General features: G+C 42.6%; 7 protein-coding genes across 7 annotated transcripts; 2 read left to right on the top strand and 5 right to left on the bottom strand.

Annotated features, from left to right (window-relative positions):
* Nucleotides 1-1,403: 1,403 nt before the first annotated feature.
* On the top strand, nucleotides 1,404-1,916 carry N7457_006396 (hydrophobin family protein; the record flags this gene model as incomplete). The annotated part of the gene is made up of 3 exons (XM_057177440.1): nucleotides 1,404-1,686; nucleotides 1,742-1,806; nucleotides 1,875-1,916. 3 exons carry the CDS (start codon nucleotides 1,404-1,406, stop codon nucleotides 1,914-1,916), a joined length of 390 nt encoding a protein of 129 aa, XP_057031742.1.
* A 625-nt stretch (nucleotides 1,917-2,541) lies between these two features.
* N7457_006395 (uncharacterized protein) lies at nucleotides 2,542-4,909 on the top strand (the record flags this gene model as incomplete). The annotated part of the gene is made up of 4 exons (XM_057177439.1): nucleotides 2,542-3,016; nucleotides 3,075-3,647; nucleotides 4,116-4,723; nucleotides 4,778-4,909. The coding sequence occupies 4 exons, from the start codon at nucleotides 2,542-2,544 to the stop codon at nucleotides 4,907-4,909; spliced, it is 1,788 nt and encodes a 595-aa protein (XP_057031741.1).
* Nucleotides 4,910-5,073: 164 nt separating this feature from the next.
* On the bottom strand, nucleotides 5,074-6,856 carry N7457_006394 (putative oxalate decarboxylase; the record flags this gene model as incomplete). The annotated part of the gene is made up of 8 exons (XM_057177438.1): nucleotides 5,074-5,204; nucleotides 5,254-5,758; nucleotides 5,816-5,936; nucleotides 5,992-6,059; nucleotides 6,125-6,296; nucleotides 6,353-6,368; nucleotides 6,417-6,506; nucleotides 6,568-6,856. Coding segments are annotated over 8 exons (1,392 nt in total), but the record flags the coding sequence as incomplete, so codon positions are not given.
* A 10,580-nt stretch (nucleotides 6,857-17,436) lies between these two features.
* N7457_006393 (uncharacterized protein) lies at nucleotides 17,437-17,722 on the bottom strand (the record flags this gene model as incomplete). The annotated part of the gene is made up of 2 exons (XM_057177437.1): nucleotides 17,437-17,499; nucleotides 17,522-17,722. The coding sequence occupies 2 exons, from the start codon at nucleotides 17,720-17,722 to the stop codon at nucleotides 17,437-17,439; spliced, it is 264 nt and encodes an 87-aa protein (XP_057031739.1).
* A 1,825-nt stretch (nucleotides 17,723-19,547) lies between these two features.
* On the bottom strand, nucleotides 19,548-19,870 carry N7457_006392 (uncharacterized protein; the record flags this gene model as incomplete). The annotated part of the gene is made up of 2 exons (XM_057177436.1): nucleotides 19,548-19,693; nucleotides 19,771-19,870. The coding sequence occupies 2 exons, from the start codon at nucleotides 19,868-19,870 to the stop codon at nucleotides 19,548-19,550; spliced, it is 246 nt and encodes an 81-aa protein (XP_057031738.1).
* Nucleotides 19,871-21,736: 1,866 nt separating this feature from the next.
* Nucleotides 21,737-23,369, bottom strand: N7457_006391 (uncharacterized protein; the record flags this gene model as incomplete). Its single annotated transcript, XM_057177435.1, has 3 exons — nucleotides 21,737-22,648; nucleotides 22,723-22,968; nucleotides 23,016-23,369. 3 exons carry the CDS (start codon nucleotides 23,367-23,369, stop codon nucleotides 21,737-21,739), a joined length of 1,512 nt encoding a protein of 503 aa, XP_057031737.1.
* A 1,747-nt stretch (nucleotides 23,370-25,116) lies between these two features.
* Nucleotides 25,117-27,021, bottom strand: N7457_006390 (putative ab-hydrolase associated lipase; the record flags this gene model as incomplete). The annotated part of the gene is made up of 1 exon (XM_057177434.1): nucleotides 25,117-27,021. One exon carries the CDS (start codon nucleotides 27,019-27,021, stop codon nucleotides 25,117-25,119), a length of 1,905 nt encoding a protein of 634 aa, XP_057031736.1.
* Nucleotides 27,022-27,504: the final 483 nt, after the last annotated feature.

The raw sequence follows: 27,504 nt of genomic DNA, 5'->3' as shown, positions 1-27,504 counted from the left end.
CCTTATCTTTACCGGTCTTTCTCATCACAGCACTAAAATAACCACTCACTTCTCAAAGTCATGACGAGAAGACTTCAACGGAGAGGGGCCGGTCTTATTTTTGAGGTCCTGGGTCAAACCACGGGATCACCGTGATATCCACATACTGATAGGTAGTACCCAGGCAGATACTCCTAACTATGCAATCTGTTCACGTAACTCTTTTCAACTTCACTTATCATGATCGTCATGAACCATGACGACAATCAGGGGAAGTCCATATGCGCGAACGCCAAAGATCAGATGAAGAACAATAGTCTCTCGATTGACTAGCGCCCAGATCGAAGTCTCCCAAGAGCCTGGGGTCGTGACAAACCCGTTCCTGTCGCATTTCTTTGACATCATGCAATCAAAAGTGCGAGGCTTATCTCGAGGTTCTCGATTTGTTCATGGCGTTGGTCCCTGCTCTAGTCTGTGCCGCAGTATGCGCTTGCTGAGAAACGACAAATCGCGAGACAACTGCATGAAACCAGACTATGGAGCCTGTATAAAATACGGATTTGCTTTTGATTCACTATCAATTGAATTTGCGCGGTTGATACAGAGTAGATAGGTCGACTTTAGCTGAGACTCCCGAGGTCCGTACCTTACGGTGGATCGGCATCCGACTCTGATTCGATGCCACAGGGCAGATCATTCTGGCAACCGGGTCCACAGATAAGGACTCCCCCATCCGGAGAGATGAGGGATGACTGGAGTTTTGCCTTGCCGACTATTTGTCTCGTACATCTACGGAGTACTTGGAATCGGCCTGGAGCCAGTAAATGCAGGCCTTCCAATGTTATTGAGCACGGACCAGACATGATCGACCGCCAAGACAGCTCGCTTGGAGTTCGTCTACATCATGATAGTGAACCACATCGACCGAGTGGGCTTCACTATACCTATGGAACCGATTAACTCGTTTAGTACTCTTTCGGTCCGGAGTATTCCTTACCAGGAACGCCGGTTCCTGTGCTCCACGCCCCTGCTTCGGCCCATGGTCTGAGCCTTTCGGGTCACCTCTCGACACTCTGTACTCCGTATTGGACCAAATGCTATCTAAAGTTTTGCTGATCTTCTAGTCCGCCAAGATGGAGAATTCTCAAGTACCCCGTACGGAGTATCAAGGTCCACAGCTGGGAACCAGGTGTCACTGCCATTGGCCAGGAGGATAAGGGCACTCAATTATTGGATGTATACGGAGTAGCAAACGGGTCAACTGGAAGCAACAAGATCCCTCAGTCTCTTCTGAGGAAAGCAAAGTTTATAAGGACCAAGGTATTCCACGCATTTTGGAAATCATCTACAATCGCACTCAACCCATCACAAGAACAGTCTCCTTCTCCTCCTTCCACGTTCTCAGTACACCATAACCTCCCAAAATGAAGTTCTCTATCCTCTCCGTACTTACCCTCGTCGGCGCCGGCATGGTGTCCGCCCGCGCCACTGTCGTGAAGCGTTCGGATTCTCCTACGAGCCATGCTAGCGCTGCTGCCGCCGCTCTCTCTGGGGACAAGGTCAGCGATGAGTCTGCTACCGCAGATTGCGTCGGACCTCTCCTCTGCTGTGGCACTCTCACTACTCCTCTCGATCCCCTTGTCGACCCCCTCTTGTTGGCCCTTGGTATTGATGTCGCCAACATTGTTGGATCCATTGGTCTTCTCTGTATGTCTTATTCTCACCCTAAATCTACAAGCTTTGACCCTGACATATTTCATAGGCCACGGCTACGAGGAAGCCACTTGCGAGACCGAGCCCCAGTGCTGTACCGAGGCCAACCTCCTGGTAAGTGGTGATCTATCATGCAATCTGCCCTGCCGAGGATATCCAACTAACACATGTCTACTCCGTAGGGTGGCACCCTTGCTCTCGGATGCGCGGATCTCAAGAACTAAGCCCCAGTTTATTGGACCTGTTGAGTGTCATTTGCAGACTTGATACGTCTGCTCAATTACTGAAGATGTACATTCTTTTTCACGCGTTGGGAGGCACTTCTGTTTATAATCATGTAATAGCAATATCATCCTATCTTCTTGAAAAATTTACTCGTTAGAACTATTGCTGTTTTATGTAGATTAAAGCTTGATATTCACATGTATCTATCATCTTGTTACTTCTTGTGGAGTGAAATCCCAGCCTTTTACATGTAAAACGTATTCAATATCGCATTCGAATGACACTACGGCCTGAGGCTATTTTCCGAGAGGTATGTCACTTGGAAACTTGACTAGCCCGTCCTGTTCGAGCCATTGTGTGTTCTTTTGTTGACGGTGTCCGGATTTCTGAGATCAGCTGTCACCAAGGAACCGAGGAAAAAGATATAGTTTTGTGTATTTTCTGCCATATTATGCACTTCATCTTGGGAATACTCCAATGAGACATTAAAATGACCTTGGGTGCCCCGTTGCCCCAGCGGGGTGTTGGGCGCTTGGCACCACTTCTATTGCCCGACGATGCAATAGAAGTGATTTCTTCAACATCTCAAGGGTAAAAACAAAGCGTAACCCTTGATTCGTCGCAATGGTTGCAAACTCCCAGTTATATAATCTCCCTGTCGAGCTGCTCGACATGGTATTCCAAAACCTGCGAGGATCGCAACATTCTCTGAACAGTCTAGCGCACACCTGTCGCAAATTCCATGAGCTTACGATCCCAATACTTTATTCCTCGATCTTTCTGACAGATCCAGCCAGCTGTGAGCAGCTGTATCGGACAATTCAGAAATATCCCACATTTTGTTCCTACGTTCTCGAGTTACAAGTACACCGCCATCATGGCTCCGATAACCCCTTTGCCGCAGAAGGGCAAACCAACGAAGCTCTTCTAGATGTTCTTTGGGAACTGCCAAATCTGGAGGCATTGATTCTGAAAAGCTTGCCCTTTCGCTCAGTGTTGGACGATACGAGCCACAGACTGCTGCGTATGTTTATAAAAAGAAGAGGTATTGTTGAGATTGACTCCGACACTCAGTACGTGGGGCAAAAGTTACGCTCCTGTAAGTCTTATTATCTGGTGAGAGACTGAAGAAAAGAATAAGTTCTGACAGTATTTAGTATATCTCGGGTCTAACTTCAGTGACTCCAATCAGAATTCCTGGTTGCTTGGCCCCAACGAGGTTGTGTTTTATATGACCCAGCTCGAGAAGCTCTGCATCCAAGGTGCCAGAATCGAACGTATGCACCACAGGAGCATTGCTGCAGAATGCTTTACCGACAGGACATTTCTGAAAGAACTTGTCTTGCTCGACTGCGATGTTTCACCAAGAACACTCTTCCAAATTCTCAATTTCATTAGGCGTCTTACCCACTTTACCATGAGAGGCCAAGCTCATGCCCTCAGCAGCTTGGATATGAGTGACTATATTCGACAATTCAACTACTGCGCTTCCGTGAATATCGAGCATCTCGAAATCGATATCGTGAATGCAGAAAACTCCTCGGATTTCTACTGGTTGGAGAATCTGAAACATCTTACCCTCTCTCCGGAGGGTCTTCAGGGCTATCAAGCCGATGATTGGGCGGGATATGGTCGAATTCTTCCAGACAATTTGGAGACTCTCACGTTGAAAGATTCCAATCAACTGGGGTTTCCGTTGGAAATACTACTTTCAAAGATCGAGGGGGGAAGTTGCCGAAGCTGCATACTATCACCTACAAGAAGTTCTGTGAGAACGGGAATGGAGACAGCGACATGGACTGGGTGGCGAAAGTCGACAAATTTCAAAAATTAGGCGTGAGGCTCTGTGTTGTATATTATCATGATCTAGCTGCGATGCGCGAGCCCGACAACTGGCCAAGCAAATGCTAGATTAAGCGACATGCGAGCATGTGATAGACAAAGAAGCAGGTTGAACGGTTAATACGGCATCGTTCTACATAAATATGTTAGATTCCTAGAGACAAAGGCCACTCACGCCGAGGATGTTGCCCGTCGGGCGCGATGGCACATTTCGTGTCTCAGAAGACTCTAGTCCACATGACGGGCCATGTCTTGGCCTCGTATTGCGAAATGAAAAACGCCCGAAGCCATCAGCCTTGCCCTGGACTAAGGCTGTGCATAAATCATTTAAAACGCCCGACTTCCCCGCATCGCAGGTCGCAAATCCAATGCAAATGTTCCGACATCCACACATGTTTATTCCTTTGTTGCTCTGGTCTCTTTGCACCGATTTACCACACAGATCCTCGCTACCATGAACGCCCAAGCAGACCCCAACAGCAGCATCCTCACTGGAGACAAGAATACCATAATAGAATGTTCGCTCAAAGGCTCCGCCATCAACAACTGCTGGATGAAGAAATCCTCATTACACGGCTGTGTCGTATCCAACGTGGGTCATATGTCCCGGATCACAGGCAGGGATTCGCAGCTCTATGACATAGCTATTTTCAAGGACTGCGATATTGAAGAAAGCACTGTTCGGAGCATGAGCTTTTTGCAAAACTCGTCAATCAGCAGGTCGGACATTCGTAACAGTAGTACGATATCCCGAAGCCATGCGATCGGGACCAACGTTTCGCGGACTTACCTCTACAAATCGCACTTGACAAATTGTGATGTCACCGATTGCAAGATCATCGACTCCAAGTTCAATGGCATGATACTGAAGAATGGCGTTTGGAAGATGGGGATGCTGGTGGGGAAATTTGGAGTCGGAGGTGGGGAGCCTGTTATAATGAGGAAAGATCAGATACAACCAGGAGTAAGCAAATCACATCTTTCTCATGAAGGTGTACCCGCTGACAGTCATTGATAGCCTTCCACTGCTATGTCTGGTGAAGCCCAGGTTGTGGACTGGGCCCCCACCGACGATATCCAGACGGCTGATGGCCTTCCTGATTACCTTAATGGCCCTGCTTCGGATCGACCCCCAGCATACAAGCCTTAGCAGAATCTGGTTTATTGTTATTAATCGTGGGAGTTGCTTTGGTTGTTCTACTTTTATACCCCTCGAGCTATTGTTTCAGGTTTTCTTTTGTTCGAACTTCGTCCAATTATCAACCACCAAACTAATGGATTGTCTATAATTTGATATTCTCCTAGTAAATCAATCTAATTGCTGGGCCTGGCGACAAGAAGCTGCTTCTCAGTCTTCAGCTTGCTGAGCGTATCATCGCTAAGATTGAGTGTATCCGCAACGATCTGCTTCGGCGTTGATGCAATCCATTGACCAAGTGCCATATCTACTACCGTCAGTATACTAAACCCAAAGTCCAACGAGCGAAAACATACCTGTAAACTCAGATGCCTGAAGCACTTCCAAAAACACCAAATCTTCATCGCCTGTATTCTCAATATAGTGACTGTCCGACTGTGGGAAGTACCCAACATCACCAGCAGCAAAATCAAATGTAGTCGCAGCACTCGGGGCAGTAAAGAGCGTTCCCCGTCCCTGTCCCGAAATGAAGAAAGTCCATTCGTCACTCGTAGTGTGCCAGTGGATCTCCCGCATGCCGCCCGGTTTAACTGTCACAATGGCAGCAGAGAACTTGCTAGCAATGGGGAACGTGAGTGGGTCGACGATCTTGACTGACCCACCCTCGACTTCATGGGCGGGTTGTTCGGAGAAATGATAAGTATAGCTCTCGGTGAAGGGCACAAGACCTGCTTTTGTAGTCACATTTTGTTCCTCGATGTCTTTTGGAGCCGGCGTGCCATTGAAAATCCACAATTGCTTATCGGGGATATTGTCAAAGGCTGAGATCTCAACTCCAAGGTTCTTTGAAAGCACCTCTTTCTGTATGATGAGTTAGTAGATAATTCTGGTATAGATTTAGAATGTAATCTTGGTTACCGGAGTATGAAGGAAGACTTCAGTAGCGAGGAAAGTGTTATCCTCGCTGAAATCCCCATCGTCGAACACCAGAAGGAACTCGACTCCATCATCGAGAGCTTGAATAGAATGAGGGATACCACTAGCGATCAAATCATTAGCACAAGCTCATAAATCATATATTTACAAGCACTCACGGCGGAAAGAACCACACATCGCCGGCTGTAACATCATCGACAAAGGTCTCCCCATTTTCATTGACAGCCTGGCTCCCGAGTCAGTACGTTGTATCTTTCTAGCCAGGCATTCAATACACTTGGGATCAAATACCTGAACTCGACACGACCCATTCAACACCAAAGACCATTCGGCAGCGACGTGCCAGTGAAGTTCCCGGTATCCGGCAGGCGCCAGGCGCATGTTCACGCCCGCCATCCGCGTCGCATCCGGCATCACATTTTTGTTCTCTTGACGACCCCAACCTGCTCCGTTCATTCCAAGTCTTCGGAAATAATGCATCAGTATATCCATATTTATCCTGTGGAAAGGAGTGGTTACCTATTATGGCTCAACCCTAATACGTTATTAGCAACTGAACATGTGCACAGAAAACAGAACTTACCCATCGGCCACTGCGCATTGATAGTCTGTCCATTGTCGGTTCCAGGAGGGGCCAGTTTATCACTATTGATTCTGTCATAGTAATAGTTTCCTGGTCTGAGTGTTAATCTTCTATCCCATGGACTATCTCGGAGTATTGACGGAGAACATACTCGGGCCAGGGTCATCGGTACCAATAGAACCACGGATGGGCTGGGGATTGTCTGCCTTTTCAAAATCAAGATACGATCCGATTCGGGCATCTTCTTTCTGTCCGGGGAGAAGCGTGTACTTGATATCAGGTGGCGAATCACCGCCAACCTCATTCGATGGGGAGTATCCAAGTAGGGATTCGTCTCCTCGAAGACCGGGGTTTGAATCTTTCCCAGTAGGAGCCGCATGCACCAAAGATAGCACGGCAGGAAGTAGAGTAACAAGGGATTGGAGCTTCATATTGCAGCTCTTTTGAGGCACCAGGAAGAAATGTGAAGAGAGTATATTGAATTAGAATGAAAGCCGTCGTCCCATGATGTCCTATCGACCTTTTATATGTCCTTTAACCGCCTTAGCTTGATAATAGATGACTCCAAATTACCAAGCAGAGATCTGTGAGTAACATCTCGTGTTGGAATCATTACTTCGCCCCTCATCAGCCGGGATTCTCCAACAATTCGTACAGTTGAGTCGGGGTTTCCCCTCATGGCGACAGTAGATTTGTAAGGTAGTGGAGTATCAGGCCCGGAGAGTCCGATGTTAACGGTTATCATTTGCTGATGTAGACACGAGGCGGGGATAGTATGCAATTACGGAGAAGACGATGCAATGGGGTATGGGGGCCTTAACGAGACGCCGCCCCTCACCGATGCCAGCCAATACAAGGCCTTTGTCGCTCTTGCAGGCTGGTTACTTCTATAGGAAGGGTGGGAATATCGGAAGTCTCGGGGCGAGGGCTTTATGCATGTCGTGATATCCGGGGCTATTCATAAAGGAGCACGGAATGTGCCCTAGAGACAATTCATTTAGAAAGTTGCAGATCTCGCAGCACTGGGTTCCGCAGGGGCCTGCTGATCAGTAGAAAGTACTGGGCGCTATTTTGGAAGCTGATCCCACTGCTATCAGAGTGAGAGTAGGCCCACTGTGAAGAAGTAAGGACACGCCTCGGATGCGCAAGGTACTCGGGTAATGCACTCTCGACTCAGATCATATCTCTCCAAAGAGGTATTCATGATATGATTGTCTTTGTCGTCTTTGTAAGAAGGTGGAGAAAGGATGTTGACGGATGATCGTCGGTGTCATGAGCAGGAGGCGGAATGAAATCACGACTTCCCGATATGGTATGCAGGTGGGAGTATGGGAGATGAGCTAAGCTTCTACGCCGAGAACATCGCGAAAAGGCTAATTTCGACTCAGTCCATAGAGAGCGAAGTCAGAAAGTTCCACCTTTACTCGCTTTTGCCTATGCCGCGTGGACCAGACGTACTCCTCGTCGGTCCCCGGCGGGGGATCCCGGATTCTCCACTCATCAACATCCATCTGAGTCTCGTGCGCAGAGAGCTTGCCTTTCTCTACTGGATGCCATAGAAAAGACGCATGGAGTTCATCCCATTAGAAAAAGGCTTTCCCGGGTAAGGTTGCACTGCTGCATGTTGCAAAGCCAGGGTAATCACATTTCACCATCTGGTGATTATCTCCGTGTCTCGGTTGATTGGATGTAGATAGCTTTGTGCGGGTCAGGTAGACTGAGAAGGATCCGATGCATTGGAAATGAGGTTGCCTACCACAGCCAAGGAGTCCGTCCCCATATAGAGATTTTAATTTCTAAGCGTAGCCTCTGAGGACAGGATGCCGGCTTTCCGTGACCCCTGTGCAATAAAGATAACCACGGCCGAAGAACCTCCACAAACCCCGCGGCCCAGGAATGTAGGTGGTCAAAGGCCGCATTACAGAGTGAGCTGGTCTCGAAGCGGCCTTACTTGGTAAATTCACCGGACAGTACTTTTGCAACAAATTTGCTCGTCGGGCGGGAGGGAGGGGGTATGTTGGATGTTCTAGGCCATCTAGTCAAGCAGAATATCGTTGTAGCTAGGCTTATACACCTTCGGTTGATCTATATTCATTACGACATTGAAAGTAAGGCCGGACATAATGTTTTGTAATGCATGGCCAATTCATGACTTATAGAAGCACATGGACTTTATGAGGCCAGCCTCCTGAGTCAAATCCAGCCCTACAGTCCAGGGCCACCATGCGAAAGTAAGGAATAGGGGGCTCACCAGGTCACCAGGTCACCAGGTCGTGGTAAAAACTGGTAAGCATTTACTAGTAATAAATAGTAGCTTATAGGGGTTACCTAAGAGGGTTAAATTACCAATAAATTACATAGATATACTGACCAGGTCACTAGGTCACCAGGTCATACCTGAGCTTTATAAAAATATTCGAACTATAAGTTACTAGTCATCACTATTACACTGAAAGTTACTAGTAACGACTATAGGAGGTGCTTAGAAATCCAACCTAGTGACCTAGTGAAACGTGTATTTTATAGTAAAGATACTTTTAAAGTACAATTACTATAGATTATAAGGATTTTACTAATTTCTCTTAGATATAACTAGTAACTATTAAATTCTAGTATTTTATTACCTTATATTATATTAGTATACTTTATAGGAATATATCTATAAGTAACTAGGAGAGACTAGAAGGGAATAGTTCTAGGATCTTAAAATATATATAAAATAGAGCTTAATTAAACGTATTATAACCTAGTGATAGTTAAGATAATATATTAAGAAATAGTAAAAAGGTCCTAATTTACTAATAGTAAGGCTTAGTAATATCTAGTTACTACTATAAATTACTAGGAATTAGTGACTTACTCTTAAAGTTACTAGTAATTACTAGTAGAAGTTAGGCTTATATACTTCTTAGAAAGATTAGCTTAATACTACCTTTCTTATAATATCTTAAAGAAGAAGAATATATTAAGATTAAGACGATATAATTTAAACCTTATATAGGTAGTTTTAATAGGGGTTTACTAGGGATTCCTATTAACTTCTTATTTCTTCCTTTTAATCTAACTTCTTCTTCTTTTCTTTTTAATATTACTATATCTTCTAGTATACTCCTTTTCTTACCCTAAATCTATCTTAATAATACTATTTTTATTATCTTTTTATTAAATCTACTTTATTAGTTATTAATATAATTAGTATATACTATTTATATTATTTCCTATACTAATCTAATATATTAGATAGAGTAGTAATAGGTTAATAGTAGGTATAATAAGATAAGATAAGAAGAACTACTAGATATAACTAATAGTAACTAGTTATATTTAGTAAATATATTTTACTTTTAATTATTAATACTCTTATTTATTATTACTATATTAAATCTATACTCCTAGTTATTAATTTAATTAGGATATACTATTTATATTACTTCCTATATTAATCTAATATATTAAGCGGGGTAATATTAGGTTAATAGTAGATATAATATAAGCTTTATAATAACTATTAGTTTTTACTAGCTTTTACTAATAATTATTAATAATTTTTCTAGAACCTATAGCTATTCTAATCGGAAGTCCTTTTTTCGATTTTTATCTCTAGCGATCTTTTTTATATTACTATATTTTCCTATTACTTACTAGTTTTTACTAGTAATAGCCCCTTTTAAATATTCGGTATAGTTAGTATTATTATCTAGTCTAGACGATCGGAAGAAACCGAATAAGAACGATAAGGATAAGCCTACTCGTATTATAAATAAAGTAGCTATATATACTAATAAGATCGCGATAGTATAGAATAAAATTATATATATAGCTATTACTATTTCTAACTATCTATTACTAATAATTACTAGTCGTAAGGAGATCTATAATTACGATTACTATATTTAAGATCGGCGGTTTACCCGCTTTCCTTTTACTAAAGTAGTAGTAAGTATTTAATAATTAAATACTAGTTATTTTTAAATTTAGCTAATTATTACTAGTAATTACTAGTAGGTAATCCCCCGCTACGTAACTAACTATCCCTATTATATTTACGCCCTATAAGTAATACCCTCTATTCTAAAAATTAAGCTATTTATATCTAGTTACTAATAGTAATTACTAGTAGTAAGAAAACTATAAATAGTAGAAAATAGTACCGTTCGGCCGCTTCTACTATCCGTAAGTATATTACTAATATATATTATATAAGCCCTATATTTACTATTTTTTACTATTTTTTACTAGTTACTAATATCTAATTAGGGTAAAAATCCTTATTTCGGTCTCTATATTATCGGAGATTAGTAACTTAGTACTCTTTTATAGGTTTTACTAGATCCTATTAGTTACTACTAATATTTACTAACTATAAAATTTAGTAATAGTATCTAAGGTAACGCCTCTAATAAGGAGGATAATAATAATAAGGATAAGGAATCGGAGTCTACCGATAAACCTTAGGTAGAACTAGTGGTTACTAGTAAAACCGCTAATAAGAAGAAGACTACGGAGGCCTTTACCGCCTCCTAGGGAGATTAGTGAGTTCGTTTTACTACTTCCTACTATTAATTACTACTAATAATTAATAGACCCCCTCTTCCTCTCCCCGCTACGCCCCCCGCTACCCCCCCCGCTACCCCCCTACTACCCCCCGGCTACCCCCTTAGCTACCCCCCGGCTACCCCTCTAGCTACCCCCCTAGCTACCCCCCTAGCTACCCCCCTAGCTACCCCCCTAGCTACCCCTCTTACTACCCCTCCCTACTACCCCCCGCTATTCTACTTAAAATATATAAAAGGCCTCTAAACTAAAGGCGTAAGGGGTAATATCTTAATAGTAATATCTAGTTACTACTAGTTTTTAATAGTAGTAACTAGTAAAGGATAGATTATATTTTTCTATAATATTAATAAAACTATATTTATCTAAAACCTATATATAATAATATAATAATAAGTCTTATAGTAGTTTCTTAATCTAAGTATATATATTTAAAAGATCTAAAAAGTAGGCGTTTTACTATATCCTACTAGATATTACTAAGAGTTATTAGTAATAAACTCTTATATCTAAATCCGCCTAATTTATTATTTTCTTCCTCTTATTACTATCTTTTCTTAGTATCTTCTCTATCTACTATCCTCTACTATTATCTACTATCTTTAATATCTTCTACTATTCTCTATCTTACTATCTTTATTATTATTATTATTAACTAGTACTTTATTATTATAACTAGTAATCCTTAGTAATAGCCTATTATAGCTAATCTACTTAATAACTAGGATTTAAATTATAAGATCCCTTCTTCCGATCTAGTATAAATTACGTTTACTAAGAAGCTTAACGATAAAGATTACTATCTACTAAGTACTACCGATATCTATATATCCTTACCGGAGGTTACTAATCTTACTAGTATCCTAACTAGTATTAATAAGGGATTTAAGATATTTAATAAGATTATTAATAGTTATAATCGGGTATAATATCTACTTTATATATAGTATATTCCTAAGTTTCTATATACTAATCTTACCGGTTTTACCTATTATATAAATATTAGCTATCTTTTACTAGTAGTAGCTAGTAATCTATATAAAGACGTACTCTATAGGAAAGACTTAAATACTAATAACTTATAAATATAGTAAAAAAAGAAGTTAAGTCTATTTCTTAGAGATATACTATATATATATAAATAGTTTATCTACTCGGGTATTAAGTGCTACTAGAAGACTATAATATCCCTTAGAAATAACTAGTTATATATAGTAATAACTTAGTCCTTTCTATATACTATTAAGGAAGAGTAGATTAAAATTATTACTAATCGTATCTAGTAACGATAGGTAGATACTAGACGTATCTAGATATAGGAATATTATAAATACCTAAAACGTAAGTATATAATAAGATATAGGTAATAGTACCTAAGTAGTATAATAAAATTAGTATAAGGAATTATAAGTTATAACTAGTAATACTTAGTTATAATTAATAATACTAATACCTCTTAGGATTACTAGTTTCTTAGATACTTAGGTTATCGATAGAATAATAGAAAATCCTATTTTATATAGAGTATCCTAGATATATATACTACCGATCTAGATTATTTTTATACTTTAGTTAATAGATCTACCCCGTTACTAGTTACTACTACGAGCGCCTATAAGTTCCTAGTAAACCCTACTAGATATATAATATAATATTATAAGTAATTACTATTAGTAGCTATTAGTAATTATTACTAACTACTAGTTAATAGCGATTTATCTCTCTAAAGGCCTAATTAAAACTATCCCTTATAATATAATTTTTACCTATATTATTCTATAAGATCTTTAAGTAACTCTATTTATTATTTTTATATTATAGGGAGAGTATTAGTACCCTCCCCCCTTCTTATAAAGCTATTAAATTAAATTAAGAGTAAAACCTATTAATTAATATATAAGATATAGCTATTAATATTAATATATAGTATATATATAAAATTAGTAGTAACTAGATTTTACAAATTTTAACTAGACCGCTTTATTCGTAGTAAGATTATCTAGGACTTTCTAAATTAGAGAGAAATACTTAATCTCTTTAAACTTTACCTTTCTCTTATAAACTATAATAAGATCTCTATATAGATTAAAAAAGAGTATATTTTATAAAATCCTCTAGGACTAGGATTTAATAGTAATTATTAATTTTTACTAGTTATAACTAGCTACTAATAATAACTACTAGGTATTATCTAGTACTACCTTATTAAAAGGCGTAAGAACCCTAAAGATATTTAGATCTAAGATTTTTTTAATAATAGGGTTAATCTCCGAATTATCTACTTTATAAAGGATTAAATATATACTTTTATATATATATATTAGTTCTAGATTAATATAACCTTTAAACGAGTTACTAGGCTAATTCTCGAGATTATATTTATAATAAAGGATCTAACTCTTAATCGAAGTAAGTACTAGTTATTATTAGTTATTTTTAAGCTTAACTAATTACTATTAGTTAGTATTTATCCTTATATATACCTTCGTTAATAAGGATTCTACGTAAATATATTACCTTCTATTTAAAGCGCTTTTCTAGAAGCTTTAAGAAGTAACTAGAGAAGAGCTTTATTAGGCCTATATTTATTATACCGGTATTAAAGTAGTGATTATAGATATATATATAAAGTAGGCTTATAGTAACTATTAAACTCTTTTAGTATTAACTAGTTATTACTAATAATCTATAGGACTTAGTAGCTTCTTAGCTAACTAATATCTTAATTAAAATATAGATTAGTAAGAGTATATATAGTATCTCGCGATCTATTACTTAGTCTACTTTAAACGAACTACTAAGCTTTTCCGGGGATTATTAGCGTTTATTATTATAAACTAGATTCTATATACTATAAGTAAAGTAGAGGTTAATTCTCTACTTAATATATTATAATATAATAAAAATCCTAAGGTATAATAATAGATAAGGTATAAAGTAATTAGATAGATTATAAGTAGTCTTAATTACTACTATTTATTAATACCTATCGGTCGTTTCTATAAATACCTAGTAACTACTAATCTTACCGAGGCTTTATATACTTATATTAATTAAGAAATAGGAATTTAGTTATCTCTTCTAAGTATAGTTAAGAGATAAGTAATTATTACTAGCTATAGCTAATTATTACTATCTATTACTAATAAAAATTTAGTACTTTTAAATATAATAATAAGACTATATAGGAAATTTTAACTTATCGAAGATATAGTATTAGCCTTATATTAGCTAGGATACCTTAACTATTAATACTAAGAAAAGATAAGATTACTAACTAGTTACTACTAATAATAACTAGTAGTTACTAATTATATTTAGGTTTATCTACTCCGACTTATAATCGTAGTTAAGGTCGACCTTAAGGTTAACCTCGAGATCGGGGATAGTATACTTTAGTCTATAATATTAATCTAGGTATATCCTTATAGTAATAACTAATAACTACTAAATATATCTACTAATTTAATATAGATTCTAAGAATTTAATCCTAAATATACCCTCCTAAGTACTAATAAATCTAAAAAGGGCTCGAGTTTATAGAGATTAGTAGAGATAGAGTTAAGGTTTATAATCTCTCCCTTCCGAGATTATTAATCTAGATATATCTAATTATAACTAGTATCTATTAGCTATTACTAACTACTAATAATTCTAGTAGATCCTAAGCCTTCTAGCCCTCTATATTAAAGCCTAATAGATTTAAGTTCTAAGATAGATCTAGGTAAGATAAATTACTAGTTTTTACTAACTCCTACTAATTATTAATAGTTAACCCTACTAATCTTTTTTAACCTTATCGCTTAGTCTTTATCTTAGTAATATATTAATAAGAGTAAGTATTTACGAGAGAGGATTTAGGTATATTTAATCCTACCTTAACTCTAACTAGTAGTTACTAACTATTACTAGCTATCGCTAATAATTCTTAGTCTCGTAAGAGAGATATTTAGTAGCTATAGTAGACTATAAAAGAGGAGAAAGTAGAGTTTTAACGTAAAAGAGTAAAGTAGCTAAAGAAGCTATAACGCCTTAAAAGAGAAGAACTTTAAGGATTTAACTATAATTTAATTATATAGAATAAAATTAAGAGTTACTATATATAACTATATCTTAGTAGTTTCTACTAGTAAGATATAATAATTATTCTTAAAAATAGCCTTTATTTTTAGCTACTATCTATTCTTAGTAGTTAATAGTAATTAGTTATAAAGCCCTATATTATATTTAGTTTATTTTTCCTATAAAGTCTAGTTAATTAATTACTATATAATATATTTATAACTATATATCCTAAGATAGACTAAGTAATAAGATTATAAGTCTACTAAATTAGGTATCTACTAATTACTACTAGTTATTACTATTACCTAAGCCTTAGTCTCTTCTAGTCTCTCTTAGTTACCTATAGATATATTCCTATAAAGTATACTAATATAATACGAGGTAATAAAATACTAGAATTTAATAGTTACTAGTTATATCTAAGAGAAATTAGTAAAATCCTTATAATCTATAGTAATTATACTTTAAAAGTATCTTTACTATAAAATACACGTTTCACTAGGTCACTAGGTTAGATTTCTAAGTACCTCCTATAGTCGTTACTAGTAACTTTCAGTGTAATAGTAATGACTAGTAACTTATGGTTCGAATATTTTTATAAAGCTCAGGTATGACCTAGTGACCTAGTGACCTAGTCAGTACATCTATATAATTTATTGGTAATTTAACCCTCTTAGGTAACCCCTATAAGCTACTATTTATTACTAGTAAATGCTTACTAGTTTTTACCACGACCTGGTGACCTGGTGACCTGGTGAGCGATTTGCCTGAAAGTAAGCTTGTGACCTAAGGCGCAAGGGGCTCATCTTCTCGTAAGACACACTAATCTAGGTATGACTGCTCCAGAAAGACAGAAACTCTTGTACACTAAGGCCTTCAATTTTCTGTGTCGCCAGATCTGACCTCAGAGGAAGACCCGACAGAAGCAATATTCGATGGTGGCGTAGTTAGTCCCAGGTACATCTACCCATCGAGATGGATGTTAAAGTAGCGTACACTGACCCTCACAATGATAATTCAGACAAGCAAATCCAACTCGCATTGTTTGAAGCCTTCGCATTGAAATCCGACATTCAACCGAAACCTCCATGCACTTTGTCCTAAAGAACTCATCATGTGTGGATATTGCGCAACGTGCGTGAGATTATGCGCAAATCACCTTAATGTCCAGTTGAGACCGCGTGCTGTCACTAGAGAGACAGATGAAAAAGCAAGTAGTCATATCGCATCAAGGACGGCGACAACACCTGCACCTCTCCAGTCCTGTGCAACAATCATTCCTGGTGCTCAGATGATGTTGGTTTAATTTAAATCCAGCGGAGCAACCTCCTGGAAGGCAAAAAAAGAAATCTCTCCCTCGGGGAATCGAACCCCGGTCTCCCGCGCTTATCGGTGTTAATGACAAGCGGAAATCATCACCACTAGACCAAGGAAGATGTGATGGCTGAGTTACTGCTCGGCCACTTGGCTGGTTGATGGAAGAAACCGCATAATGCCGAACTAAGTTCCATTTTGGGAAGGAATGTTGCTTGGACCACTTTCGCCAGCAACAACAGCATGCTAGCCAATCTGATATTTTTTAGGAAATCCGGCCAATCGAACAGTCTTCTATGTCGTGAGTCACTTCATCTGCCAGCAAGTAAGTGATATGTGAGGTAGGTGATAAGACGCAATGGTCGGCCTGGAGATATATATATTCTGGAGGCCCGCGTTGGGATCCACCTGTTTGCATTGTGCGAAGCGATGATCATGTTGAAAGTGCAGTGAAATTGTAAATGACTCCTCCCCCAGTAGCAATCAATTCGCCTCGTACAAAAACATTTTATAAGTTTGTCCGTGTTCAAACGTCGGATCAGGACGAAGCGTTGATGAAAAAGCTTCCCAGGCCGAGTATTCTGAAGGGCGGATCTTTGGATCTAGACGGAGTACTCTTCCCTCGACCGAGAATACCATGTCGGGCTGAAAGACGGAGAAAAAAAAGCAGCGCAAAGTAGCATCAAACGTTATTGTGATTGCAAGTTGTCCTCTTCACGAAGTTCACCCAGCGGTGTCGAGGTACCGATCCGGCCTAGATGGTGCTATAGCCAAGTCGTACAGGAGACAGTTTCTATTAGACCATTCATCGTTAGGATCAACGAGGCACACACGGCGAAATCCCAAGATATGCCTTGAGACAATCGGCCGGTCAAATTGCACGCCGTGAGAATAAATAGTGCATACGTACATCTCTCCAGTGGATTCGTCAAAGATGATCTTAGAGGAGGCCATATGTGGCCATTTACCCAGACAAGTGGGTAATATATCCACCAGGAACGATACTATCTTGGTCTTGCACACGTTCCGCCCAACAAAGAAGACCAAGGACGACATTGCCGTTCATCCACCGTAGAGTCTTTAATGCTAGTAGCTCGGGATGCGCACAAGGCGGGGCAGCCTGGCTGGCTCGAACTCAGGAGGTCCTGACTTGTGTGCCGATGATAGGTACCTGAAGACAAATCCGCATGAAACTTAGCTTAGTCGGGTCATCTGAACGGCGGGAAATAAGCTTAGCAGCTGTGAATGAAGGCCTACTAGCATCATCGTTCAGCTTCCGCGTCCTCTGGGATACATGCTCCGAGAGCTTCTCGATAATGATCCAGGTCCGAGAGGGGAAAAGAGAGGGCCGGCCAGAGGGCGGAAAAGCCATCTTGCTACCTTCGAGATCGGATAAGAACTCTAGTGGCCGGGAACTGGCCCGAGTGGCCAGTAACTCGTAGTGACATGGAGAATATAAACTTGACAAATAATGACTGGCGTAGAACCCCAAGTGGTGCGTTCACGGAAGAAATGAGGGATGGCCGGGAGCAAAAAATATCGAACAAAGGTGGGACAGTCATTCTTATCATAGCCAATAGAGTATTCTCAGCAAGTGTACTCCGTATAGGCCCGGCATAAAGCAAGAAAAAGGGGACTGGATTGACAGTTAAGGTTGACCCCACCGGAGGTTAAAAGGAAAGCTTGGCGGAAGAGCGTTGCCCCGTGACTTGGAACCATTCTCCCTACATGTACTCCGTGAGACAGATCATGTTAGTACTATATAGTTCAATCACAATAAGGGACCCGAGTCTATCCTTCTACTCTATGATGAGTTTTCCCTCAGCACTAACAGCTCAGTTCTCAATTCCTAGCCAGGCTAGACACGCTTTCTCCTTTCGACAATACCGTGTACTAGGCACCTAATTTATTGATTTCACCGACGGCATGATGAACCAATCATACATTGTTTTTTCCCAGCGCTGCCAGCACACGGTCTTTTGCCAAATTTAAATCCGGAGGGAACTACACTCCCACGATCCCCTGTCCTCTCCTCATATATCTCGCACAAAAGTCAGGCCATGCCTTCAACTTATCCAGTCTTAATACCGATATGAGCAGACACTCACCTACATTCCATCGAACCATCCGAAGGGGATTCCAAAGCAACAGAAACGCGGGGTCGCCAAGCCCCTAGACAGAAACTAACGCATGCACCCATCAGCAATGAGATCATCCTACAGGCTAATCCCAGCGCAGTTACGACGCCCAAATACCCAGGCAAGATATGATAGGCCAATATGTTGTTTACAAGGGTGTCTGCCTGAGGTATCGCGTATCGAATATGGTGGAAGTGAGGGACCGAGCGCGCTCCTGATTCCTTTGGGCGATGGCGGAGTGGAGTAATCGCGGATTCTGGGGGTGGATTCTTCAGCCGAGTGGATCTGTCATTTCTCACTTCACTATGGAAGTACTTCGAGGGACTTGGGTGCCTTGTACTGGTACATAACCTCGAAGGTTGGGGAGGGGGAAAACACATTGGGTATTCATACAGTATGTACTACAATGTTTTACTCCGTACGGAGTATACCCGAGCATGTCCCAGGCTCCTTTGCTTTGTTTACTAGCCCCTGGTTTGAGGTTTGAGGGAGCGTATCGCTCCATGGCTGGGCCCGAGTCTATTATCGCCCTTTTTGCCCAGTTTGTTCATGCAGTCATCATTACCGCGCGCTCTTAAACCGCTATGATCATCACCGGCATTTTCGGCTGAGCGATGTCATTCTGATTATCACATTATGTAGGGCATTAAGTTGCGAGGCCAAGATAGAAAGCTTAGCTCAAGTCACGGATCACGATTTATGTTTACTACACGATGCTGATCAGAGATTACTTGTAAAGATATTCATTGTGATCATATAGGTAGGATGGGTAAAATAGCCCAAAAAGCAAAAACGCCAGGTCTGTCTTGCCATTCTATGGCGAAGATGCAAATGACCGACCAAACAAAAGAAACAAAAGGCCCAGCCCGGGACATAAACGGTCCTCCAGTCACACAGGACTACCGATCAGACACAGCTGTGCTCGGTAGACACATGGTGATAAGTGATAAAGGGGTATGTATGCGAAGTGTAGTAGAAAGTATGCATGTGGTGATTGTAGAATCAAACAGTCCACTCAAGTCAAGTCTCAGCAGCAGCAGGAGCAGCTGGTCGACTCATTTACCGAGCAATGCGTCTCATGTATCGCATGGTGAGGTACACGGCTGCCATGCTGGTGTATAGACCGCCACTGGCAGTGACCCAGACAGGACGGTGGACGCTGAAGGAAGTGCGTAGGAAGTTGCTTTCTTTGGGCTGTCTCTCTCCTGTACGTGGTGTTAGCTACATGACTGTCAAGGGAGAAGTCGATGAGACGGTCGGAGGAGAAGAAGGAAGGACATACCCTGTTGGAAAAGACGTTGGCGCAGGTTGTTCAGACCCTGTCTCGAGCGTGCAGGGAGTGTCTGCAGTTGCTGGAGAATGGGTCCCATAGGTGCCGACATCTTGAATGTAGTGTGTGGGATGAAGTGCTGATGAAAAGATCAAGTTTATGGAGCCAGACTGATGGAAGTTGAAGGAGAGGAGAGGTTCTTTGGGGAGTAGAATACAGTAGGATACACCATCAAGGGGACACAGGATGCTTAAAAGGGCTTATATACATGGCCGTCATCTGACTTAAGGCGGGGTTAAGAGTCAGTCAAGACTGAGCGAAGGGTGACATCCAAGGCACCCCTGTTGGGTGGCAAGCCAATGGTTGCGATGCGTCAGACAGTCGTCGGCTGAGTTTCAAGATCCATGTGCCAGGTCACAGTCTACGAGGTCTGGATCTGACGTTTTGTGGATGATTTGGGTTGACTTGGTCGGTTCCATGGACTGCGATGTTTACGTCTCAGTACATCTTCCCTGCGAGACCCTTGGAAGCATTGGATGCTTGGGCACTTTCTATATCACCCTAGCGCTGTTGACGGCAATAATAATAGTGTCTACAATTGATAATGGGCAGTGCTAGTCAATCATGACGGTGGCGCATAACCAAGTAGCCCTCTTCCCCACATTCTCTCTGTGTCAAAGGGGTCTTGACTGGCCTTGACTGGCTACTATTGGCTAGGTTTGGCGTCACAGATGGCGCAAAAGTACATGAATACTTTTATATTAGGGCCATCTAAGTATATGTGTGCCCTCAATTACTCACGGCCGTGTACATCGTGACACACAGACAGGGGCCCGGATTCATCGCTCGATCATAGGTTAGCTCCCCTGGAGGTTGACATAGGGACGCGGTTAAACTAGTATATGACGTTATTTGTGACTTTGTGTCTATTTCCTGCTATTGCCGTGTATAGGAGGACTCAATGGCAACCCGATCAAAGTGGAATGTTATGGTGGAGTCCGGAAGATTTAGCCCGGTCCCACACGAATCTGGGGGATTGCGGGGTTAGTGGGAGAAGTGGGACTGAGCTTAGATCGACTTGGGATGCCACTCGTTATAGCTGAAAGGGAGTTTTTCAGAGTGAATAGCTCGATTATGGGAGAATTGCGCATTCCAAGCTTACTCATGAGAAGGCAGGCTTTTTGTTTTCAGAAAAACTGATATCTTGTCATCCGCTTCTAGTGTCATGGAAGTCCGAGGCAGGTCTACCTGACAGGTATAGGTACCGATGTACCTGTCCCGAACGGGTATTAGGGCAAGGGCAATGGTAAATGGAGGTGCATATGTACTCCGTACTGTACGAAGTAGAGGGGCTCCAGGTACAAAATACCTAGCGGTGTGATCTGACTATGTAATGTAAGCGGGATACGTGTCCACTGTTCAAGTCTTCTGTAGGTACCCAGGTACTCTGTACGGAGTACGGCGTAAGAGACGAGAGGAATAGCCAACTCTCATTCTACAGATTACCCATCGGTTTCCTTCTACCATCCGGCACGCAACATACTATAATGGCATTTGCTGGTTCGCAGACGGATATCGCTTGCACCTATGACCGTGTCCCACTAAAATACGTAGGTCTACAGCAGTAATTAGGTTGGTCAAAGATCTCTACATATATCTACGTAGATATATCTACACCGGATTTTATACCACTCGAGATGGGTTTCACTTTCCGCTTTAGTGCTCACCCTTTGCCGCTTTTTGCCCATTGAGCACGAAGGTGTAAAGCGCTCAGGGGGCGGTTCTCAATTCAAATCGAATTTGCTAACTAAACATACCTAATTTTAAACTGCTCTTAACACCGCTCATTGCTATCTAACATTCAGTGTTTGACTGACTGTTGCCTTTGAGTGTAAGGTACTCGCATTTGGAAATAGACATTACTAAGACATAACATGTGCATTTATGATCAACTTCAATTCATTGCAGTCAAAAGAAATCAGGGATCTGTCTGCTTCACAGAGCACATCCAAGCCCCGCCATAGCTAATCGCACACACCGCATCCGGACTGCTCCGCCAAACCCCAAGACCTAAGAACTGCCCCTTAACAACATGATAAGTTCCAATAAGGGGGAAGTTCTGAACCCCCTCGTTCTCTCTAAGAAGAACATCATACTTGGCTTGTCTGATCTTGCGTTGGACGATACTGGTGACGCCACGAGGGGATATATGTGGTGATCGCTGGTCTTCGAGACGATCCATCCATGACTCATGAGTCATGTTATCTCCAAAGACGATGCCTTCTCCTTTGCCATCTCTCACAGCCTTGAGAATATACTCATCCTTGTGGTTTGGGTGGAGGCGACACTGTTCAATGAACTGGGTCATTTGATGAGATCCGGGAAGAATCGTGGGGCAGATTCCTTGCTGGAGTAAACCTGCTTCGCTGGGGGAGATGACTTGTCTGGCCACGAGAGAATCAACCTCCTCTAGCATAATCCCCAGCATCCGCTTATCGTGGACCAGAAGCAGAGTACGCATATCGTTGAAACACCGCAAACTGATTTGCTGGAGCATTTCGTAATCAAAGGCGTGGATTTCTCGTTGTTGCAGCTCCAGTCCCATCTGGTGAATCTCCTCAAGGTGTTCACCTTCTTCGTTGACCAGGAAATTTATCTTTGGCGTCTTGAAAAGATCTTTGGGATCGGCCACGCAGCATAATTTGTAGCCGCCTAGTGACCCCTGATGCGGAATCAATCTCAGATCATCAGCTTTGATCATCCGGACGCGCTGATCGAGAACTGTTCGCGCATAATGGGTATATAAATGAATGTCATATCCATGCTCCTCGCCCCTGAGGAGGAAGAGCGGGAGGTCGGGATTGTACAGATTTTGAAGGCCGTCGGTGATCTGTCATACTGGTTAGCCCCATCCTCAATCAGCGGGGATATAATTCATATCGCCACGCCCCTGATAAAACTCACCTTTTGTGAGTCTGTCCCACTGCATATTCCTTCACGATATACCCCCATGTCGGAGAGAGCCTGTTGACCAAGCGCGCTCATCATGAAGCCGTTCCAAGTAAAACGGGCATTGATCTCGCAAATGCGGAAGAACTCCTCTCCCTCACGACCCTGATCTGTGTGTTTTTCGACAAGGAAATCCGGCCTCCAAGATCCACGACACTCCTTGAAGGGCCGTAGCATATCAGTCCCTAGTGTATCCAGCCACTGCATATAATTAGCATTTGCATTATCATGGATTGGGCAATGCGTACTCGGAGAAGCTTCTCCTCGTAGGGAAGCAAAGGCATACGCTCGGGAAACTTTGCAGCGGTATCCTTCCACCATCTTGGAACAATGTCGTCCAGAACCTTCACCACAATCTCATTGAGCTTTTCGATCTCAGCTTGGTGCTTGTTGTTCACCAGAACGGGATAGGGACAGCTGGATAGATGGCAGCTACCGGCCCACGTGTTCGCCGGGCAGACCTTCACCATGCTGGTATGCAAGGCGTTCCGGAGATGCTGGCGGGTGCTCGGCTCGACATCTCCAGGGGAAGCAATTGTTAAATTTCCCTGATCGGTGGGAATGGCGCAGATAGAACGGAGTTCGGCGGTGGGGGGTCTCATGGTCACAGGAACGAAAAATCGCGACTAACTCTGGGATATTCAATCATCTCGCATGGAAATCTTCTCATTTATGGCCGAGAGGTTCAACAACAAAATGCTATATGCGGATTTATTGTTAGATCGGCGACATACTTAGAGGCGGTCTGTTTTACGCAAGGGGGTCGCCACTATGTCATGCATATAACGTTACCACATCTAGGAACAAAGCAGCCATCTATTGTTTATTTGAAGATCAACAGATTTGGAGTATTTTATTTCACATGTCGCTTGGCTCCGATCCCCTTTCCACCGGGGCAACGTCATGGAAACTGTCCATTCGCCTACACAGGGAGCATTTTCTACTCCGTACAGAGTACTTCATACTCGAGCATCAAATACCCTAGTAAGGTTGCAGTTACCTGGTCTATGGCATTTAAAAAGCGAGTATTGCCTCTAAATCAAGCTATTCCTCTCAAGGAACAAGAGATGAAAGCTACATGTATATACTCCGTACTATATTCATAAATCGAACCACCTTCATCAGGATCTGAATAGATATCATCATATTCCTCGGCTTATAGTACATCAATAAGTAACTGTTTAGCCATTAGCAGAATCGAGATAGGATCTTAAGACATCTCAAGCGGCATCGATGGGTATACAGAATTCATCCCACAGAAATGTATCATTTTCTTAGAAGATCTTCCCTTTTTGGGTGCGGTCAAGGAAGCACAGCAAAAACACCGTTGGCGAATTCTTTCAGCCATTCTGAACTATTGCCTGAGGATTCCTTGCAGCGTCTACGCAATCTTCGTGTGATCTATATGTGATGACGTAGCGTTCGATCCTAGGGCTGCAGAATTTCTTGCCAAGCCTGAAGATCGAGGAGTACCAATCAGGGTTGAGGTCGCGATCATCGCTTCAACCATACCCACCCAGCATGGCGAGTAACTTTGTATCTGGGGCTGCTCATTCCTTCCTATGCACTGGAAATGGAAACATGGCATTATGGTAAATACTCCGTATCTACGTGGCTCATTTTGTGGTATGCAAATCTTAGGGGTGTAGACGTAGTGCTCGGTAGGTCGACGTACGTGTCTTACGTGGACCTCATGCACAAGCCTGGGGCAACGCACACTTCTGGGGATCTTGCAACGAAGATGACGAAGATTCTGTATTTCGCATATTTTGAGGTACTCGGGCACTATTGAGGTTGACATCGGAATGTGTAGGTGTTTGGGACGCACGAGGAGTCGTAAAAAACGGCGATTCGTTGACTTGACCGGCCTGGATTCGGGTGTTTTATTCCTGCTGGAAAAAGAGAAGGGAAAAGGTGAAGGGATTTAATCTTGAACAGTCTGTGATCAACAAATATTGCCAGATCGTCGGAGCTGATTTGTTCTTGAGATGGTTGCATACATCCCAGGTGCACATCGATCTCCCAACCTCGGAAGATTGGCAATACCCCTTGCCTGTGTCAAACTCGCAATACCGCTATTATCGCCCAGCATATGTACCCCTTAAGCCCGACATATGGGTGATGATAGTGTCTGGAGCGGCAATTTAGTCAATCAATCTCCCGAGGTCACCTTCAGACTCTTCAGCCGGAGCACACGCCCGGGCGTTCCTAGGGTACATATATTGCTACGCAAATTTTCCAAATGCATTCAGCGGTCCCACTCTTAGACCCCCAACAGGAGTGCGCACTCTTGATCAGAAAGTCATTTATCATATAAGATATACAGAAATTTCGAATAGCATAAGTGACCTAGCTCGTGTCAACCATGTCTGGGTTAACACCGCGAGGACGACGACATGATTGACGTGCGTCTTCAGGCATAGTCGACCAAATGACCTGATTGACTTCCACGCCAACCTGCTCGATAGCATCCATTGCCCAAAGGACATCCAGGTGCTCATATTCTTCTATAACCTTTGAATGCACGAGACGCACATGAGGCTCACGGCCGCTATGAAAGCGGGTGAGAAGCCGACGACCGTCAACAAGCGCATCCGACCCTCCAATCCAAAATGCGAACGGGGGTGTTCTCGGACCAAACCACGGGCTTAAAGTAGGATTACCCAAGCATGCATCTCGGGGATCATCGCCATGGTCGGAAACAGGGTCGCGTCTATCGGGGCTCACATTTGCCTCAAGCAAGAGCTCGTTGTCAGTAGACAGAATGCATTTGTGTTTGGCGAAGCCCTCGCTTCCGAGCCACCAACGCATCGACTCGGCACTAACGTATACAGGGGCGAATTGGAACATTCGGTGGCGGAGATCACGCTCCCAGCGCGTGTCAGACCAGTCGAATAAAAATGAGAACACCCAGTATGCCATAGTCCCATATATCTTAGGCGGAAGCAGACGACGGGCGGTCATCATGAGAGGGATGAAGGAATGGATACCAAAGACGAGTCGGAACATTGCCGGAGAAAGAAGACCCATGAATCGGAAATATGGCCTGCTCACAAGTGGACCGGCATACGCAGCCGGAGCAAGTGCACAGAAAACCGAGATATATCGACCCAACTCAGGACGCTGTTCCTTGGCTAGAGCGACAAAGGTCTGCGTAGTTCCTTGGGAATGGCACACAAGACCCAGCTTCTCGAACCCAGTCTCATAGAGCACACGCGAAGTGAGAGCTGCAAGGTCCAGGGTTCCGAGATGTCGAATATCCCAAGACCACATACGAGGGTCATTAGTCGATAAACTGGTATGCTCTGGGTGTGAACCGCAGCGGTTGTTCCCTAACCAGACATCATAGCCTGCCTTGCAGAGGTAGAACGCCAGGCTATCCTCGTCGTTCGTGCAGAATGCGCCAGCACTTTGCAGCAGCCCATGAACTAGAAGAACAGGGTATCGACGATTCGACTGTGGACGAGACGTATTCGGTATTTTCGGTTTGGTGAAAACATCAGGCCCACGCTCCCGTCTTTCTTCTGGAGACAATGCCGCATACTCCTGAGGATTGTAGACATGCCACAGTGTAATAATGAAACCGTCCTCTGTTTGGACACGGAAAGTTTCCACATCAAGACCAACTCGCCGAGCATAGTATGCAACATCAGCAACCACAGGATCCTTGCCTCCTTCTAACGATGGGCATTCTTGGGATTCTTCTGGCCCTTGTTCTTCGTCCATATCTCTTTTCTGTTGGCGCAAAGCCCATCTACGATCGGCATCGGCCCTCGCTTTCCGGCGTGCTTGTTCCTCGGTATAAAATACCCTCCTGGTATCTGGATTTTGCCCATTCCATCGCGAATGAGCTTCTGAAATTGCGACTCCGGCTGTGCGCAGCACGGCCCCGACAAAAATGACTGCCAAAAATAACAGCGAGAGAACGAACGACGCGACAACGAGCGCGGAGTGTTGGATTCTGCGCACCACAGAAGGAGTACCATATGACGGCATAGGCGGAAAAAGCGGGTGTTCTGCGGTCAGGAAATGAATGCCGGTCGAGGGTTGCTTTTCCCCAGCTAGTCTTTGATCGCTCCCAGGGGAATGCATGACTAGCAAATCGTTATCGTCGTCGCCTTTCATCTTCGAAATCGTTTTCTTCTCGGGTTGTAGTCGGTCGGGGTGAGGATCTCGAGTGGCTGCGCCGGCGTGACTCGTCTCCGCACGTGCCGTTGATATGAGGGGTTCGAGGGGAATGGTTGTGACTGCCATTGTCGTATATCTCAATCGTCATCCAGAATCCAAAGGGGTCATTTTGCTCCTTGCTTCTAGGTCCAGAGAATAGCAATTGGATGACCAGGGTCATATACCCGGATGTGAAAACATCAAGTATCACATCGGCACTCATCCCGGAGCCGTGCATGCCAAGACCCCGGGAGCAGGTTAGATCATGTGACCGTTCCAGGGACACGCATGTGATTGTGGATCCGAGAAAGCCAATCAAAGACGACCTTTGCAAGGCCAATCAAATCAGACTGCGGTGCCCAATATGATGCATGGCGACTGGGATACATACCTAACATCGGACATGGGTCACGGAGTCCGAAGATCAAGATCTAGGAAGCTTGGTGACATATATCTCTATATGCCATCGTTTCAGACCACGAGCTGTAATGTAAGCGAGTAAATGAGTTATTCTTAAATTCTTTTTAGTACTCCGTACGGAGTACAGAAAATCGCTGTCTTGAAATCATA

The sequence above is a fragment of the Penicillium paradoxum genome (genome assembly GCF_028828445.1).
Source record: "Penicillium paradoxum strain IBT 22861 chromosome Unknown utg000005l_segment0_segment0, whole genome shotgun sequence".
Taxonomy (NCBI): domain Eukaryota; kingdom Fungi; phylum Ascomycota; class Eurotiomycetes; order Eurotiales; family Aspergillaceae; genus Penicillium; species Penicillium paradoxum.
Note: the sequence above shows the minus strand (reverse complement) of the source record. Positions and strands in the feature narration are given on the sequence as shown.